General features: G+C 39.3%; 1 protein-coding gene across 1 annotated transcript in view; it reads right to left on the bottom strand.

The window, feature by feature from the left end:
• Window positions 1-19,008, bottom strand: part of LOC130564463 (alpha-2-macroglobulin-like protein 1) — a 58,974-nt gene that overhangs the window by 34,071 nt on the left and 5,895 nt on the right. The window contains 16 exon segments of the mRNA XM_057350542.1: window positions 2,573-2,612; window positions 2,880-2,985; window positions 3,091-3,159; window positions 3,249-3,339; window positions 3,822-3,943; window positions 7,147-7,362; window positions 7,516-7,709; window positions 10,105-10,267; window positions 10,644-10,718; window positions 11,886-12,042; window positions 12,179-12,260; window positions 13,429-13,605; window positions 13,748-13,831; window positions 14,253-14,304; window positions 14,824-14,972; window positions 16,804-16,930. Of these exon segments, the coding sequence (XP_057206525.1) occupies window positions 2,573-2,612; window positions 2,880-2,985; window positions 3,091-3,159; window positions 3,249-3,339; window positions 3,822-3,943; window positions 7,147-7,362; window positions 7,516-7,709; window positions 10,105-10,267; window positions 10,644-10,718; window positions 11,886-12,042; window positions 12,179-12,260; window positions 13,429-13,605; window positions 13,748-13,831; window positions 14,253-14,304; window positions 14,824-14,972; window positions 16,804-16,930 (1,904 nt within the window).

Raw genomic sequence — 19,008 nt, 5'->3', positions numbered from 1 at the left:
CACAGTGAAATGCGAAACATTTTAGCAGAAGCTTGTGTTAACGGTCTGCCGCATTCATATTCATGTATGACACTAAGTCAATGAAGCAAAAAGTGTGACTGCGCCGTAAGACAATCTCTGCATCAGTGTTCAGCAGACTCTGCACTGACACTGTCGTCCGGTTTTGACACAACTCTAGACAGTATACTGTGAACTTTAACCTCTTAGTCCCAAAAACACAATTGCTGCAGTGACACGCCTTAAAGACACAGGTCACCGTAAACAAGCTAGAGCAACATATCAAATTGACTTTTCATTTTTTTTATTTCACTCATTCGTGACAGTTATTTTTTTGTTCATTTCTTTGTTCATCATGAAAAGAATTAAACAATACAGACAAGAAAAGTGATGCAGGAAAGGTCTGATATATATTTACATCAAAAAATAAATTGAGTTAACACTCTGAGTTGACAGACCTTTAAAATCAATTTGATACATTTAAGACAGAATATTCAAGTTTTCAAATGAAAAGATTTTTTTCTGTGATTTATGATTAATTGCATTCAAGGCTAATGTACTGCTAAGCTTACTACTACAGCTTAAAGCCCAGCCAATGTATGTGTTATAATACTGTAAATAAAAAAACTACGGGACACATGTTTTAGATGCAGAAACTCTTTAATTATTTAATAGCATCTTAAGTATCATTTTAGGTCACAGATCATTATATTCTGATATTTCTGATTTTAGTGTATAAGTCGGATGACAGAAGAACAAATCTAGCATCAGTATAATTCCATCTTTGATCTTGCATGTCTGGTGAAATGACTGGCTAATCGGGAGGACCTGGAAGATTCCCGGTGGGCCGCGAGGGCCGGTGTCGTTGCCACTGGGTTGAAATATGCTTGCTGTCCCTAGGCTGCCTGCAACAGCAGCATAACTCTTTTATTATGTTACTGCAGCCCCACTCTTTTTTTAAATTATTTTCTTGCAATCACATTCATAGAGTGCAGCCAACAGGTTAATGATGACATAATTATCTTTTGACTCCCCGACAGCGACACCTTGCCAGTGCTAAAAAAAGTCAGTTGTAGGAGTTATGCCATGCGAGGCTTGCGAGCACAAGTGGTGGGAAAACCATGGATAATAAAAAGTGCAAAGTCCCCTTTGCGTACTGGCTCAAATGTATAAGCAACAGGACTGATCATGTGCTCATCAGCTCGTTCTAGTTCGTCTTCATCCATTTCAAAACAAGTGCGTATTCCAAAAGTAAGGAAATGCTTGTTTTTCCTCACTGCTCAATGTAGGGTATTGCAATCGGATAATATTGAAATGTAGCGAACCAACCCGGTGATGTCACATGCCGTGGCGCTGCAAGATGGCGGCGCCCTTGCTCCAAAAGGCATTACAAAACATCACGTTTTTTCTTAAATGGTTACATGTATTGAATCTGTTATGTTTTTTTTATTTAGGTGAAAGTAAGTTTACTCAGTAATGTACATTTGATTGAATGGTTCATTTCCGCTTTAAGCGTATGTTAGATAGAAAGCGTCTGGCTGTGAAGCTAGCGGGGAAACTCTGTCAGCGCACCAGTATCAAGTTTTCTTTCATGCTTGAATGAACAAAAACACACAAGATTATGCCATAAAGCAGATTTGTCGAGTTAAATAAAGTTTTAAATGAATGCATAGAGTTGTGAATCGCGTCTCATCTGCGTAACTGTGCCCCCTTAAAGGTGCCGCATTCTTAAACCTGCTGGCTGCTGTGACTCCTGTCACTAATGTTAATCAAAGAACAAACACGATTAAAAGGGAATAGGATACAAGTCATATGAATAAAGCCTGCACATTTTTGCCATTTGGAAATTTTTATTTGCTTTCCATGTCAAATATGTTACAGCTTACAGAAAGCTTTTTATTGTGATTAAATTCAGGTGCACTCAAGTCTAGGGAAACAGAAGGAAGTGTGAAAGTGAGAGCAGAGTCTACTCAGGGACAGATAATAGAGGCAACAACTCGGAAGCAAAACCCAGAACCACAAACTAGGAACAAAGCAGATGAAGATGGTTCTGTTGATAGTAGTGATTACTTTGCTCGATGTCAGTCACAGGACGTTGTGTTGTTGTAAAGAATACAGTTATTCATTGTACTAATAAATCTTTACTGTGAAGCAGCACTTGTGCTACTGTATTTCACTGAATTGGAAATGCTATGTTTTGAAAAATACAACGAATTACAGGCTTTAGAGAACAGTGCACTATCGCAGACTTATACACTGAGCTTTTAATTACATTGTTTTAATATAGACAGTCTTGAACTAAGGTGGGCCGGTCTAAGGCATGAAACTCCAGGGCTGAAAATTTGTCCCACTCCGGCCCTGGTCACACTGCTGAATAACACTTCTCGATGCTCCAACGATGGCACTTTCTTCTAAAAGTGAAAAAGTTTTGTTATTTATACACATTTTTATTAACAGTCTATATCTAAGCATTAAGCACATTCGTCTATGACATTTAAATTTAAGAGCACATTTCTCAAACTGTAAAAACAGAATTTTTATACGTGTTGTATTTTTATACTTACTGACACATTACTTGACACATGGGGAGGTGTACTGATCAACAGCTCCTTCACCTAAAAAAGAAAATAGTATTTTTTTGTCCATTACATGCTTTTGGAAAGCTCTAGGTTTTTAAAGCACATTTATGCCGTCTACATCTTTCACTATAAAAATTGCTGGGTTGTTTTTGACCCATGCTGGGTGAATATTGAACGGAAAACACTGTTGGGTTAATTCTGGGTTGTTTCCACTCATGGTTGGGTAAATACAACCCAGCATTTTAATTAATTAATATATTAATAAAGTCACTTAAAAAATGTGAAGTAATAACAAACACATACTGGTCTTGTAGTAATCATAGACTGTCACCACAGCTGGTTTCAGGTTGTTCACTACTACGTTCTGCCAAAGCGTCAAGGTAAAGGACTTCTCCTCCTCCTTTTTCATCTTCAAGAAGAAATGACACCTAATGTCATTTACAGCAATTCTACTCACATCCATCTTAAAATGCTCAAAATTCCTCAAGGGACTTTAATTTACATTTAGACTTACCCGGTCTAAATACAAGATGACATGTCCTTCATTCTGCTCCACAAGTTTGATTCTGGAATCTTGCTGAAGCTATGCACACAGAGAGACCAATGAGAACATATCAAACGCTGCAGAGCTTGAGATAAAAACAAGACTGAAGGCCTGAAAGTGTCACTCACATCTTGTAGAGACAAGTCATCCAGTACAAATCCAGACAGCAGTTTAAGATTAATGATCACCATGTTTGTCTCGTCTCGTGGACCATTATACCTGTAACACAATACCACCAAAAATCATGGTTCAGTGTTTTGAATGTGACCTGATAAACAGCAACCAAAGACAGTAAAGTCTTCTGTCTGAAAAGACGACTCATTTTGAACTTTCCTTTTTCTATATCCACAACAGCAACAACAACTTCTATTTGCTATGTTAAAATGTCAACGTCACTTTCTATTTCTCAAAACTCTTAAAATGACCAATATTCACTCTCTTGATAATGTGTGTGTGTATGTATATATGTCTGTCTATATGTGGGTAGTTGACGAAATTAAACTTTACATGTGTCCTATGATGTGACATATGGTGTGACAACTGTTAATATTACATTGTATTATTTTATTAGTATTGATATCCATTTTTATTTTTTTTCTCAACATTTTTGCCATCACAGCATAGGACACATTTGCATATTAATCTGTCAACTACCCATATATATGGGTAGTATATATATATATGTGAAGTATACTGCTCACCTGATGGTAAGAGCTAATGTAACAGTGTAGTACTGTCTGCTGTTACAAGTTGAAGTTGCATCTGTTATGATGCTGAAAGCCATGGAGCTGGCAGAGGGCAGAACATTGTAGTGCAAGGCAAACTGAGGAAGAAAAAACATATTAATAATGTCATGTGCTAAGCCACATTTAGCTGTTAAAGGAATAGTTCACAAACAATAAAAATGATCTTGTGATGAAATATTATATATTATATTATAATTATATATAATATTATATTATATAGAGAACATTAGTTGGGCACAAATGGAGGTCAAACCCAGCAAATCCCACAGCATTTCTATTGTTAAGGGCAGGCTTAACAATGACAGGTTCTGTATAAAGGGTGAGCCCATACCAACTGTCACAGAAAAGCCCACCAAAAGCCACCGCAGACCTTAAAGACTCCGAACAGGTGGAACAACTCAGGCAAGAGACAGCCAGTGGACTCAAGAAAATCAATAATACAGCTCTTCCTGGGAAGCTGAAACTCTGGTGCTTCCAATTTAGCTTGTTGCCACGCCTGATGTGGCCAATATCTATGTATGAGCTCACAGTGTCTCATGACAATAACCTGGAGAGATTGGTCAGTACACAAGTGAGGAAATGGCTTGGGCTACCAAGATGCCTTAGCAACATACGGCTGTACGGGAATGGAGCTCTCTCTCTTCCCATTTCAAGCCTTGTGGAGGAATATAAATGCCCCAAAACAAGGTTAGAGATGACGCTCAAAGAATCCTGTGATCCCTGTGTAAGAGATGCTGCTCCAACAGTAACGACAGGAAGGAAATGGAACCCAACAACAGCGGTAGGAGATGCAAAGGCAGCCCTCAGACATAAGGACATTGTGGGTCAAGTGCAACATGGCAGAGGGGGACTTGGTTTAGCATCAACCACACCCACGTGGTGAAAAGCGACACCAAAGGAACAGCGTCACCTGGTAGTGGAGGAGGTTCGGCGTCAAGAGGAAGCAAGTAGATGCGACAGAGCGGTCTCTCAAGCCCAGCAAGGCCGTTGGTTGAGGTGGGAAGGCATTGAACGGCGCAAAATCACTTGGAGTGAGCTTTGGAATATGGAAACAAACAGGCTAAGTTTTATCATAAGAGCTACATATGATGTACTGCCCTCACCAACAAATCTGCATGTTTGGTGTGGACAGGATCCAGCCTGCCACCTATGTGCAGCTCCAGCAAACCTCAAACATATTCTTGTGGGTTTTAAGAAGAGCTTGACACAGGGGAGATACACATGGCGCCACAATCAAGTACTAAAGTGCTTGGCTGCAGCAGTAGAGACCAAGAGAGTGGCAGCAAATGCCATCACCAAAACGCCAAGGCAAAACTCACTAAAAAGGCAACCCTTTATTCGGCAGGGGCAGAAACCGCGGCCCAAGCCCTTAACCCCAGATTCAGGTCTGCTGAATATAGCCAAGGATTGTGAAAGGGGAATTGATTTAAACCACAGACTTACTTTCCCCTTGGAAATCGCAGCGACCAACCTGCGGCCGGACATGGTTCAGTGGTCCAGCTCCAGAAGGACAGTCCTCATAGTTGAGTTGACTGTACCTTGGGAAGAGGCCATTAACGAAGCATTTGAAAGAAAGAATCTCTGGTATGCCAAGTTGGCAGCGGAGGCTGAAGATCGGGGATAGACAGCGAAAGTGTTCCCGGTGGAAGTGGGCTGCAGGGGCTTTGTTTCCAATTCCACAACAAGGCTGCTTAAGAAAGTGGGGATCAGAGGACAGGCCCAACGGACGGTAGTCAAAGAACTTGCCACTGTCGCTGGGAGAAGCAGCCACTGGCTGTGGTTGAAACGGAAGGACGCAATATGGGCTGCCAAATGACCACGTAATAAAATGGTGTTGTGTTGTTATGCCATACGGGACCGATGGCACTGAGCTTGCATTAACGGAGCCAGTGGGGCTATAACAGCCTTAGCCAAGGGTTGGCGCATATGGTTGCGTTGAGTTTTGGTAATGTGTAATGTTATGCCATATGGGACCGGGGGCACTGAGGTTGCATTAACTGAGCTAGTGGGGCTATAACAGCCTTAGCCAGCGGGTTGACGCGTATGGTTGCGTTGATTTTGGTAATGTGTTGTAATGGTATGCCATATGGGACCAGGGGCACTGAGCGCACATTAACGGTGTGGATAGTCGTGGCCAGAAGGTTGCCTTTGACTGTGGTGCCTTTGAGCTGCAGGGATAGCTGCCCACTGCTTCTGGTGTATATGTGTTCACGACTTGCAGTGCGTGAGTTCACTACTCACTGGACGGGTTAAATGCAGAAGTCAACATAGCTGACAAATAGGTCACTCTCAGAGGACAGGTCCAGTGGAGGATAATCAAGAACTGGCCAGTGGTGCAGAAAGAAGAAGGCAATGGCTGTGGTTTAGGCGGATGGACACAGCATGGGCTGCCAGATGACCTTGTAACAATGCGACACACACCCAGGTCTTATCAACCTGCGGTGGGCCTCCCTTGGCTGAGGGTGTCTTGTGATAAAGGGCCGAAACACCCAATGAGGCTGAGGTGCACAACTGACGATGTGTCGCATTGATGGGAACCATACAAAGGGCATTATCAGCAGCACCTCACCAAAAGGCATCTTTCACCCAGGATAATGGATGTGATGAAAGTGGGACACACAACTCATGAGATGTCTCTCTGATAATGGCAAGGAAAGGTAAGTATGCCATGTATTTCTATAATCATTTATCCCCCAAACACAGAGGATGCCTGCCTGATGAACCAGTGAAACCTCAGACCTCCTTTCCTCTATTCATATTCTTGACTGCTTCCCCCCTGTCATGCATAAGGCATGGGAAATGTCCTATTGGGCAATTCAACTGTGCTGAAATAGTGGGATTATAACACCTAGTCCTATTAAGCGAATCTGATTATGACTAATAATCTATAATCTAATAAACTACTTATTACACAAGCAAAAGCCATCTGAGGTTGTTGACTTCCTGCTATTTATAAAAATAGCTATTTTTAAATTAGGAGATAATATGCATTTGTTTTGATCTCTATTGTTTCTCTTTTGAAGACATTTATTAAACCAATGGAGGCACATAGATGTCTGTGATTTTTGGATTGTCAACATTTTGGATCCCATCCCATATAAAAAATATCAGCATTTTAATAAAATGATTCGTTTAAGTTCAGCTGAAGAAAGTACGTCATTCACATTTGGAATGCTGTGATGGTGAGTCAATTATGAGACAATAAAATTTTTTGAGTGAACTGTCTTGAGTGAATCTTTAAATTCTTATGATGCTCATAAAAGAGAAAAATCTTACTTACCTGCACAAACACACAGCCCTGGCCTTGTGTAGCGAGTGAGAAGTTTCCTAGAGGGGGCTGCAGCTGTCTCTCCTGGTAAAGCAGACGGTTTCTCTGGTAGACAATGAAGTTGTATTTCTGGTTTGAAGGGGAGGTCACACTGACAACAACGGTTCCTGTTGGACTGTAGGTGGCAGCACTGTATTTAGCGAGTGCCTGAAGGGCCACCACAGTGTCCTGTTCATAGAGTGCGTGGAAGCAAAACCAATCACACTTTGTCAAAATAGCATACTTGTATGTAAACATTGTTGTTACCGTTCCCCATGAATGAATGAATGAATGAATGAATGAATGAATGAATGAAAATCCCTTCAAATAACATTAATGTACCTGAGTAGAGGAGAAACCTCCATAGGCATTTTGCCTCTTGGCCAGCCAGCGCACTATTGTAGCAGAATAGTCCACTTGAAATGTTGGCAGTGTTGGTCCAGAAATAAGTGCCAATAACACGTATGAACTCATCTCTACCTCTAAAGAGCCTGTCAGTTGCCCATTGTTTGTCTGAGTCCAATATCGGCCATCCCCTAAAATGACAATGACAAGACCCCTTTAAGACTGAAGAGTTTTTTAAGGAATGAAATATTTTTCTCATCATTTTTTCTTATTTGCAGCTAAAACTATGTAAATGCATTTTGAACAAAGTAGTTATCAGCTGTTTAGGTGGAGAGTTTAAATATTAGAATAAAAACTAAATTTCATGAAACACCATTATATAATAACTTATTTTAAAGGAGCTCCTACATACATGAAATTACGTAAAACTTAAAACACTCAGTAAAGTGAAGAGCTTTGAGATTTAATGGGTTCTTGGTATTGGTATTACAATTCAATTAATCAAGAAAACCAACTCCTAAACCCTCAATGGTCAGAAACCCTAACTTTCCAAAGTCGTAGAAACAGTAGTATTTAACCAAATGTCTGCTTATCTCTCACAGAATTACTCTCTGGACAGGCAACAATCCGTCTTCAGGTCCTTGTCTTCTGTCCTTATTCTGGTTGACCTTTCTGCTGCATCTGGCACTGTTAGCCATCGGATCCTGCTGTCCACTCTCTCCAACCTGGGTATCTCTAGAACTGCGCTCAACTGGTTCAACTTTTATCTTACAGACAGATCCTTTAATCCTGGAGTGGTGAGACATCCAGATCATACCAGCTGACAACTGGAGTTACCCAGGGATCAGTTCTTGCCCCTCTCCTCTTTAATTATTAAGGCACATGGGTTCTCATATCATTTCTATGCAGATGATACTTTACATCTCTTTTCAGCCTGATGGCCCCACCATCTCTGGCCATAACTCTGCGTGCCTTCTAGACAGCTCATCCTGGATGAAAAAGCATCACCTCTAATTAAACGTTTCCAAGACAGAACTCCTTGTTATGCCAGCCCACCCATCAACTGAACACCACTTCATCCCTTTGCTCGGATCCTCAACTATAACACCAAGTCTCAAATTGCAGAAATAACTTTAACATGCAGGTATGCACTCTACAATATCAGGAAAATCAGACCGCTCTTGTCGGAGCATGCCTCTCAGCTGCTAGTCCAAGCTCTGGTCATATCAAGATTGGACTACTGCAATTCTCTACTGGCCGGCCTTCCAACCAATGCATTCAAACCCCTGCAAATAATCCAGAATGTAGCAGCACATCTGGTGTTCAATCAGCCTAAAAGAATGATTTCACTTCATTGGCTGCCAGTTGCCGCCTGCACCAAGTTCAAATCACTGACACTGGCCTTCAGAACGCTAATAGAAAAATCACCCCTTTACCTTAACTCACTGCTGCAGATCTACATATCCTCCCATCATCTTCAGTCTGCAAATGAGCGACGCCTGGTTGTTCCATCACAACGAGGCACCAAATCACTTGTTTTCAAAACTTTCAAAAAACAACTCAAAACATACCTGTTCCGTATGTCTATGTTTTGTCTATAATAAAAAAAATGGCCTTTCACGTCATTCATTCTCTCCCTTGCTTGCTTCAGTTTTAATCCTTCTAGTAACATGACCTTGTAAACTATCAGTACTGTTCAGCATGTTGACAAAATGTAACTTGTAAGTCTCTTTGGAAAAAAAGCGTCTGCCAAATTAATAAATGTAAATCTAAATATAAAGATAAGATATAAGATTCTGTGCTAGCAAAGCAACTAGTTGTGTGTAGGTATGTTATTGGACATATTTTGTAATTATAGGCAGAGGTCGAAATGTAAAAAAAAATAGGGGGGATGGAGTTTGAAAGACATTCTATGTTTATGACAAAATCCAAAAACCAAATCCACGTGCAACATCATTGACGATGATCACAGATGTATTATTCACGATAGGCGCAATGAAGGTTTTACTTACAGTTTAAGGATCCAGTGGAGTTACGAAGATTAGTCACAAGCCCTTTCAGATACTTTTCATTAGTTACATATTTGCCAAACTAACGCTACATTTAAACGGAGCGTCAGCATTATCGCTTCTCATTTACTTTGATTGGGTGACGTTACGTGTTGCCGAAATGAATTGTGGGTCCATTAACGTCTCGTCATTGGTGTTGCTCACAGCAGAAGTTAAAAAAATTCTCAACTTTTCAAGCGTCTACGCAGGCGTCAGCCATTCAGATCAACTTATGCAAATAACCTAGTGCAGGTACCAGCCAATTGAGTTCATGCAAGACCAGAAAACTATGTGATTGGACGATCGTGCCTGCCACGCTTCAGACACACCCTCCGCTTTAGTTTCAGTATGTATTTCTTTATTGGTCGCTCCTATATGATGAATTACTTGTAATTTAATTCATTTGTAGAGTAAGAAAAAAGTTTATTAAGATTCTATGTAAATTATAAATATTCAACCTCAACATTCTACCACCAGTTTTGCACATCGTTGTGGAAATATTTTACTTTGTTGTTTTAAATTCAGAGCTGAATGGCACCTTCTCTCTTGGCTTGACTGTCCAAGATGAAGATGAGTTTCTCTCTCATTTTTTGGTCTCCAGCAAGAGTGAATGTGTAAGAGGCCAGGGCAGTGAAGTACGTGTTGTTAACATTGCTGGATGCTTTCTTCAGACAAAGAAGTCCTTGCTCCACCATGGTATCCTTAGAGAGCAAACAAAATATTAATGAATGAATGCAATCAGTTTTCTTTGTTTGCTGCATTGTCTTTTTAAAGTACCCACTACTGAGGTCTAGCACCATGTGCATATTGTAAGACTGGCAGTTTTCATGTTTTCTGAAGTGCAGTTTACACAGAATCCAAACCTTAGCTATAAACAAAAAATCACCTGGATTCAGTCAGATTTAATGTATAGAAAATAGACACAAAAAGGAGGGTTGAATCTATATTTGCAGCTAGGCCACACCCTGCTATCGATGCAAGCAGAATCTGTACGGTTACTTGTTAAAATGGCCACACATGTTTTTTGTGACACAGGCCTTCTACTTGGACTGACTGTTAAGGAGTTTTCATACTCACAGATGTTTCCATGCCCAATTCCAGCAGAGCAGCAACGATGTACGCAGTGAGAATGACATCATCACTGACACCACCCTGTGAATGCAGAAACAGGGCAGAGAGACATTAGAAACTGCCTTTGTCAGCCACCATAGTGCTTCGAAAGGGAGAGGGGCATGGTTGGGTGAGACGTTCATTGCAATTGACCCTTCTCCTGGAGTTTGATTGACAGGCAACCTGACTGATCATAACACCGATACTATGCGCCCCCCTATTGCTTTTTGGCATTTTGTCCGACAATCAAACCACAGAGTTTAACCGGCTACGCGCTTTGTGGTTTTAAAAAGTCCTTTGCAAATGTTGCTGGCCGTCACACTGTATGCACATGATCCCAGCTAAAAGTCATGTCGCTGTGTAATCTAGTTGTCATAAAGTACAAAAGTAAAGACTTCTTAAAACAGACTTATACAAGAAGACTTGTCCGGAGTTTTACCTCATAGACTGCCATATGATCCGCGCTGAAGGATTGCATCTCATCAACACTGCCAGAATTTTATTGGAGGTCAAATTTGATCATTACGGTCATAATCACAGTTTCACCCATTGCCTAAACTTGTCAGAAACCAATGGCGCTATCCAGATGTTATGTCGCAAGGACACTAGGCTATTGTTACAAAAACGTTGGTTAACTAAGGCTAGGCTGACTTAATGAATGTGACATTATAAATACATAAGATTTTGCTTTTTAATGATGCGAATACTGAATAAAAACCTACCTAGCTTTACAGTAACAGTGTTGCTCCTCAATGTAGTGATTCTCGATCGCCAGGTGATGCAGTGCTTTCAGTTTTATAATCTATAGGATTGTAGCTTCGATCTTTATTTTGTGAACTTTATTCTGAGTCACTGAGTTCACACCCTGAATTTATATTTCAAATACATATTGCAGACGTTCTTATTGCTTTTGGCTGAAAGTACACATCACTTTTTTACAGAAATGATTATTTCATGATAATTATTCTTTAGTGGAGTGGGAGCACTTTGGCTGATGTCGGATATAGCAAAAGGGGACAGGCTTGGCAAAGGGTCAATTCATAACCTCACAACTAGATGCTGCAAAATTTCACAAACTGATCCTTTAAACACGTATTGTATATTCCATTATGTCTGATTATTCCACAATTAGGCCTTCCAGCAAACAGACCAACAACCCTGCAGGTATGAATGTTTACTTCATGTACTTCAGGTCTATCCTATTCTTACCTTCATTTCATTGTGGTAGAGGACGCCCACCATTTCAAAGCATCCATTCTTCTGCTGGTGCTAACTCAACCAATTCTTCGCCTGGTCAATGTTTTTTTCATCTACATACACATACTTCTTTGCCCCTCCGAAAGTCTTCATCACATATGCAGTTAACCTGAAAACAGGTGCAATAAAATTCTATCTATATCATCATTTGCAAGTTAGTCATATAGAATTGTGACTATAAATGTTATGATTATAAATACTGTATAATACAGCTCGATGCTTTCCCTGTCTGTTTTTTAACTGACCAGGTGTGCCCAGAAGGATCTCTGCTCCCAAAAGCGCTATAAGATCCATCATAATGTTTGTATTTCAGCTGTGTTTGGTAGCCTGCAAGAAAAAAGCATGACATACTCTATTGAAGTTTCAGATACTCTGAATATTCCTTTAATGAAATGTCAGTTTTGTTTTCTTATTTACTGTATTTAGTACTGTATTGGGAATATTAGAAATATATAAAATATAGAATTTTGTTTAAATTGCAAACCCTTAGCATAAGCATTAGTAATATTTAACTGAAATATTTATAACTTTAACCAATAATAATACATAACAAAATGTAACCAATAATAATATAATCAAAAGGATAATTATTTTTAGAATAATAACAATAATATAATAAAAAGAACACATTTGTAGCCTCCTCTGTCATGGTTCTGCCTTCCTAGTCATGGTTTTTTGAGTCTGGTGGCAGAATCATGACAGACCCACATGTTAAGTGTGAGAAAGACATGGCATTGTTTAGAAATTGGCATGCCATGTGCTTTCTCGTGTGTCGTCTTTGGCCCCGCCCCTCGTTCCTCGTATAGCTTTCCTCCTGTGTCTCATTACCCACACCTGCCCATTGTTATCCTCCTTTGTTAGTCTCCCTATTTAATGCCCTTGTGTTTGCTGTCCTGTGCTGGTTCGTTTTGTATTATGTGGTATTGTTCCGTGTCTCACGTTCTTGTAAGTAGTCTCCAACATAGTCTCATATATAGCTCTTGCTCTTGCTCTTGCTCAGTCTTGTGTTAGTCCTGTCTCAGTTTTTATAGTTCTATTGGTTACCTCGTCCGCCTGTTTTGTCCCCCACGTGGGAAGTTTTGGTTTGTTTTTTATGTGATTTTTAGTCCTGTTCTCTTTTTGTCTCCCCCATCACGAGTGTTTGATTTGTTTTTTTTGCATTAAAGTCTTTTTGTTACCCGTCCACCGCTGTCTGCATCTGAGTCCTCATTGCAAATCATGACACTCCTCTATACAATATGATGTTATCAGAGAAACTTTTTTCCCTTTAGGAAATTCAGTTTTGCTAAATTGGATGTAAAAATTTATTTAGAAGGATACCATTTTTTCAACGAGTATGCTGAGCACAATATAACTGAAAAGGTAATTAGAGACTAAACATGACTGAAATGGTTTTGACCACTTTTCTCTCCACCAAAATTGTGGGGACTGTAAGATGCATTACAGTAATATACTCTCTCTAAACACAGAACAACAGTATTATAGTTTTTCTCACCAGTCTCCAGAAAGGTTTTAGCTCGTGCCAAAATCTCAGGAGTGAGCTGTCCACTGCTCTCCAAGTACTGAAGGATGTAAATATTGGGTGCAAAGTTCAGCATGTTCTGCTCTCCACAGCCATAAGGCATCCGCAACAGATCAGCGATGTTTTTTAAAGAGTGACTGATCAGATCACCTGTGGAGCAAACAGTCAGGAGCAGATAATTTTTACTCATGTCCTGAGGTCATGATTTCATTGAGAGGTTGGATATTCATTAATACTTTATACATACACAATGCACATCATATTTTTGATATTTATATTTCTTCAGACTCACCAAGAACAGTGACAAAGCATTTGGCAGAATCCTTGACAACAACATCAGGGAGATTAAGAGAGACAGTTGTGTTCACTTGGTTGCCTAAGAGAAATATAATTTAAAGTCAATGAATGGTGCATCTCTCTTGCTTTGTATTCAATGGTGAGGATGACCGGTTGACTTCAGACACCACATTAAAGGAATATTTCCTTGTTCTAAACAACTTAAGTGTCACTGTCACACAAAAGAAACAGGACAATTTCAGGGGGTTTCAAATATGCAGCTTGTATTTTAATACAGTTATATTATTATTATGGTGAGCGCAGTGTTTTAATATTTGTGCTTTTTGTCCAAATCATCCATTTAGAGGTCTAAGCAGACAAACTTATGCTTGTGCAATTTTGTTTTTACAAACTGAGGGATGGATTGAATTATTTCTGTGGTAATTGATGGTATGCAACATGATGTCAATAGTGTATTGGACCTGGAACATTCTTTAAAGTGACAGAACAATGTCACTAACCTGTTAAACAGATGAGCTCATTCTGAGTGATTATCTGTTTAACTCCCTCCGCCTGACAAATAAAATAACATTTTTACTTGTTATTGTGACAAACAAAAAAGGACATTTGATACTTTTTTCTAAAAAAGAAATATACATTTATTCTATTGATTACTAAAATGATTACTTGTTTAGATTCTGGTCAACAGAATGGCTTTGCACTGTGAAATGTTTCACCTATTTCGTTTCATAAACTCTAGCTCAAAAGCTGCCTTATATTTTTAAGCTAAATCAAATTGGCTTTACAAGTTACTTGAATTTAAGTTTTGTTAAACTGACTTCAAAATGTAGTTGTATTTCATATAACTTAGTGTAATATGATTTAAATTGAAGTGACCAATTTGATTTAACTTAAAAATGTAAAGTTTTTAAGTGTATTTTTACAGTGTGCTTGTCAGCAACAAGTTACAACAGAATGAAAGCAGCACTAACCAACAAAAAGTTAATTTACTAAGTAAACCAGGATACTGAATTTTGAATGATATAATGGGTTATACTGGCTTGTAGTACACATGGTTTTAGAAAGGCTCACCTCTACCAGAAACGACTCCACCACAGTTTTAATACAACATCCTTTTGGCACTGTCACTACCTCATGTCCACTTGATTCCAATATCTTCATTAACTTTTCACAAGAATGAGTCTGCATGGCCTGAACTTCCACAAAAACATTCACCTGTCCTGTAATGTACACACCATTCAATCAAAAGTCCTTCACAATCCTTACCTGTGTATATTTAATTTACAGAACTGTAAATTATTACTTAAAAACATATGATTTTATCATAGGGATATATATAAATCCAGAGTTTGAACATTACTCTTTTCTATAAGACATGAAATGACCAGTGTAGACCAGCACAAATTTTCATGTTGGTCTTAAACTAGTGGTGGTTTAGCTGGTGGAATAGCAAAACAATTGCTTCTCAACCGGCATGTACTTTCTAATAATACTAAGTCAGTGGCAGATTTAGGCATGGCATTTTACCTCTCATTTGCACAACACGTCAATCATTTCATGTCACTGTGCGGTCAGTTAAACTAATTGGGACTTGGAGAGTACGCCCACTGCTCAGGGTGGTGTGTTCATCAGCACATGACATCAAGTACACCACGAGTGTGCTTCAAAAGCAAACTGCTCTGTTCTTTCGAATAGCTCTTGTACAGTCATGATGTCATATGCTGATCGGTCTGCAGTGCTGCAGAAAGCTGAACACTCATCTCATTCAAAAGTGTAAGCAGGGGCGAAGCGGGAGGTGAGCGGGAGAACTTCTATTACCAGCTATTATTCATCTTGATATGATCACGATGTTCATATAATATATATGGATAATGATATATATTCACTTATGTGTGCTGCAATTACACATAGAGCAAACAATATTTATTTTTCTGTCCAACTAGCTAACTGAATAAAATGTATAATATACTGTATATATATTCCTTGCAGTTCAAGTCCTATATCAGAGGTGCACTATGTCACAAGAACACCTAGTCTTACTGTCATCAGAATTAACCATACATTGCTGGACAGATTTCTTAAAATGATAAAACTGGTGATTTTGAATAAAAGAGTGCATGTCAGCGATTTGGGAAACTTTTACTGTTCAGTTTTAAAGCACAATTTATTTTGTGTGCGTAACTAATTTTTTATTAGCTTTTTTTCAAAATATCTATGAAAGTTAAGGAAACACAAAATGTTGCTGTTTTGCTGGAGGGTAGGGAAGCATTTGAGGGCGGTTAAGGGGAAGTAAGGGGCGCCAAAGGGGGGGCTTTGCCCAGGGCACCATCCAGGCTCGAACCACCACTGGACTAAGTTATAGGCAGGGTAAGCAATCCTGTCCAGAAACTTTTTTTGTTATGCTGGTTGAAAGTCTCCTCACATCCTGATAGCAAACATTAAGTAACGAGGTCTAAAAATATTTGTATAACTTGATATGGTCTGTGGAAGGCGTATGACTAAAAACCAGCACATGACCATCTTAAACCAGCTCAAACCATCTACCATGCTTCAAAACAATATGCTGTTTTTTTCAACAGAGGATTTATCAGAGACAATCCACTGGCTTCTGGTTTGTGCATGTTCATACGTTTTGGAGGAGGCGTGGCTTTGGGCGGCAGTTTGTAAGGAGGGTGGATCGTATGACTTCAAAGCTAGCAGGCTAAAGTGATCATTTTTCAAGAAGACCAACTCTGCATTTAAACAAGTTAAAGAGACAGTTCTCCCAAACATGGAAATTCTGTCATCATTTACACACTCTCTTGTCATTTCAAACCTGTATGACTTTCTTTCTGCTGCAGCACACAAAAGAAGATATTTTGAAGAATGCTGTTAACCGAACAACAGTGAAAGAATTTTCATTTTTGGGTGAAGCCTGGTAGGATCACCAGCATAGAAGCATTTAAAGAAAATGTATACTGGGGACCAGCAATCTTTTCAATAACAATGCATGGTGCACAAAATGACATTTCTGTTGGTTTTGCTTATATAGTGTGAATGTATTTGGCTTACCCAGAACAGTGGCTTTAATTGTCCACTCTGTGGTTATGCTGTCTCTTGCACAAACACATTGCGTGTAATTGCAACCTTTGCAAGACAGAACTGAGAACTGATTCGAACTTTTCAGAATGAGCTTTACCTGCACATCAAAAGACACAGAAATCTCTACAGTGGCAGCTTGAAAAAAAAACGTTTGCAAATTTGCTGTTACAAATATACACAATATGACTGATGTTTGACAAATGTTTGAGTCGTGCACATATTATTACACATATTTGTCATGATCTGTTTCCCCAGTTTATTGTGGACTTTTATTTCTTCCTGTTTCCTGTTTGATTTTGTAGTTCTTTTTGTTCATTGGTTCAGTGTTAATCGTTGCTCCAGGTGTTTCATGTTATCTCGTTTTCCCAGTGTATTTAAGCCCCAGTGTTTCATTTGTTGGTTGTCAGTCATTGTTGCATGTTGCCTCTTGTCTCAGATCATGGATTACCTTGTTTCATTTTGTATAGTAGGTTGGTTCTCCTCCGGAAAGTGTTGATAACCTTTTGTTTCTCCATGGGATATTAACGACTCCTAAGCTTCAAAGCAAGTAAAGGATGTGTGAGAAGTCTCTCTGTTAGGGCCCACCTGGAACTTAAGTCCTGTAGTTGATCCAGAGAAACTTCTGTGACAAAACTACACTAAACTGTCCTTTTCTGTAAATATATGTAATTATCTCTGTTATATGTTTGCGCTCTTGCCATCTTAAATCATCTGTAACTGGTAAATATGCACGTTTGATTCAGGCTTTGTTTGTATTCATACATCCGAATGAATCACGACTTAATGAGATTCAAACCTGGCATATTTGGTACCTAAATATTATTCTCTTGATTTCCTCCTTGTTGATATATGTTGTGTGACCATAGAACTCTTTATACTCTTCATGTAATAATCTGGACTGGTATTTTGTAAGCTTAGGAGGTCATCAAGAAGCAAAATAGCTGTTGAGTGAACAAAAAACCTCTTCCCTGCTCAACTTTTATTGGTCGATTCAAACAAATGTGGGCATGCCCTCTAATGAACGTGCTCTGAAAACTGAGCTTGGCCTTTTTCTCTCTACGTGCCGTCACCAGAAACTGGTTTGTGGTGTCTCTTTGGAGACTGCCTTTCCCAATGGTCTACTGCTACCTCGCACACCTGGCTGCGCCATACGGCCAGTCCCAAGGCCGTGATCTTATTTCTGCAGGAATGCATTCTGTAACCATTTGAACGTTTCCATCTCTCCACGTGCATACGGATATTTTCCAGCACAGAGCTCGCAAGTATCCATTTCTATATATAGAATAGCTGCGTTAAGTTTGTGCCTCTTTTTTAAAGAATTTTATTGGTGTTCAGAAATGTTTTACCTGCCTCGCTGCCATGCCCTCTCCCTCTCTTTCTCTCCGCGCTCCCTAGCGCGTTTGTGTTTCAAGTATTGTCTTTTGTTTAGTGATCATTATGTTCACCATGTAGAGTAGTTTTAATAAACAACCATATATTCACTTATGATGGGTCTTCTGTGCTCAACGCTCACATACTCGGTCCCTTAAACAGTTTTTTCGATCTATGCTACAGCTCTAAATCCTGTTTGGTGAAGTTGCGTTACTTATGGCCATGAGATAACGTTAAAGTGCATAATATCATTAATGCATTTGCTAGATGAATACATACAAGTATTGTTTTCACTATACTACTAATCAGAAACTGTAAAATATGTATATTTAATGACGATTATTATACATATTTTCCTTTGAGGTAAACTAATTCCCTAACTGAAATTGATGTTTTAAATAACTAATTTCATGGATGTGATCTTGATAGATCTGGTGGAGAATCATATTTTGGTGAGCTAAGTTCATCACTATTTTAACAACAGCTAAAACCGCTACAAGCCGCTTCTTGCCTTGTTACAACTGACCACATAAATCCAGCAGTTGCTTTGATTCATCTACGCCAAAGTAACCAAACCCTCGAGGACCACACTAGAAACTTCTTAGACATTGCCCACCTTGCACACTACCCTGATTTTGCTCCCATTGACTTTTACCTTTACGGAATAAACAAACCACTGAAACACATCTGACCCGCAATGGTCCTCGAGGATCACTTGAACAGTTCATGGACTTTGCATTGGCTTGTGTTGGACCCCCCTTTACAGTGGGTATGGGGAGAAGCCTGCATGCCCCACATTGAGGG

This window comes from Triplophysa rosa, linkage group LG14 (genome assembly GCF_024868665.1).
Source record: "Triplophysa rosa linkage group LG14, Trosa_1v2, whole genome shotgun sequence".
Taxonomy (NCBI): domain Eukaryota; kingdom Metazoa; phylum Chordata; class Actinopteri; order Cypriniformes; family Nemacheilidae; genus Triplophysa; species Triplophysa rosa.
This window is presented reverse-complemented; position numbering and strand designations above follow the sequence as displayed.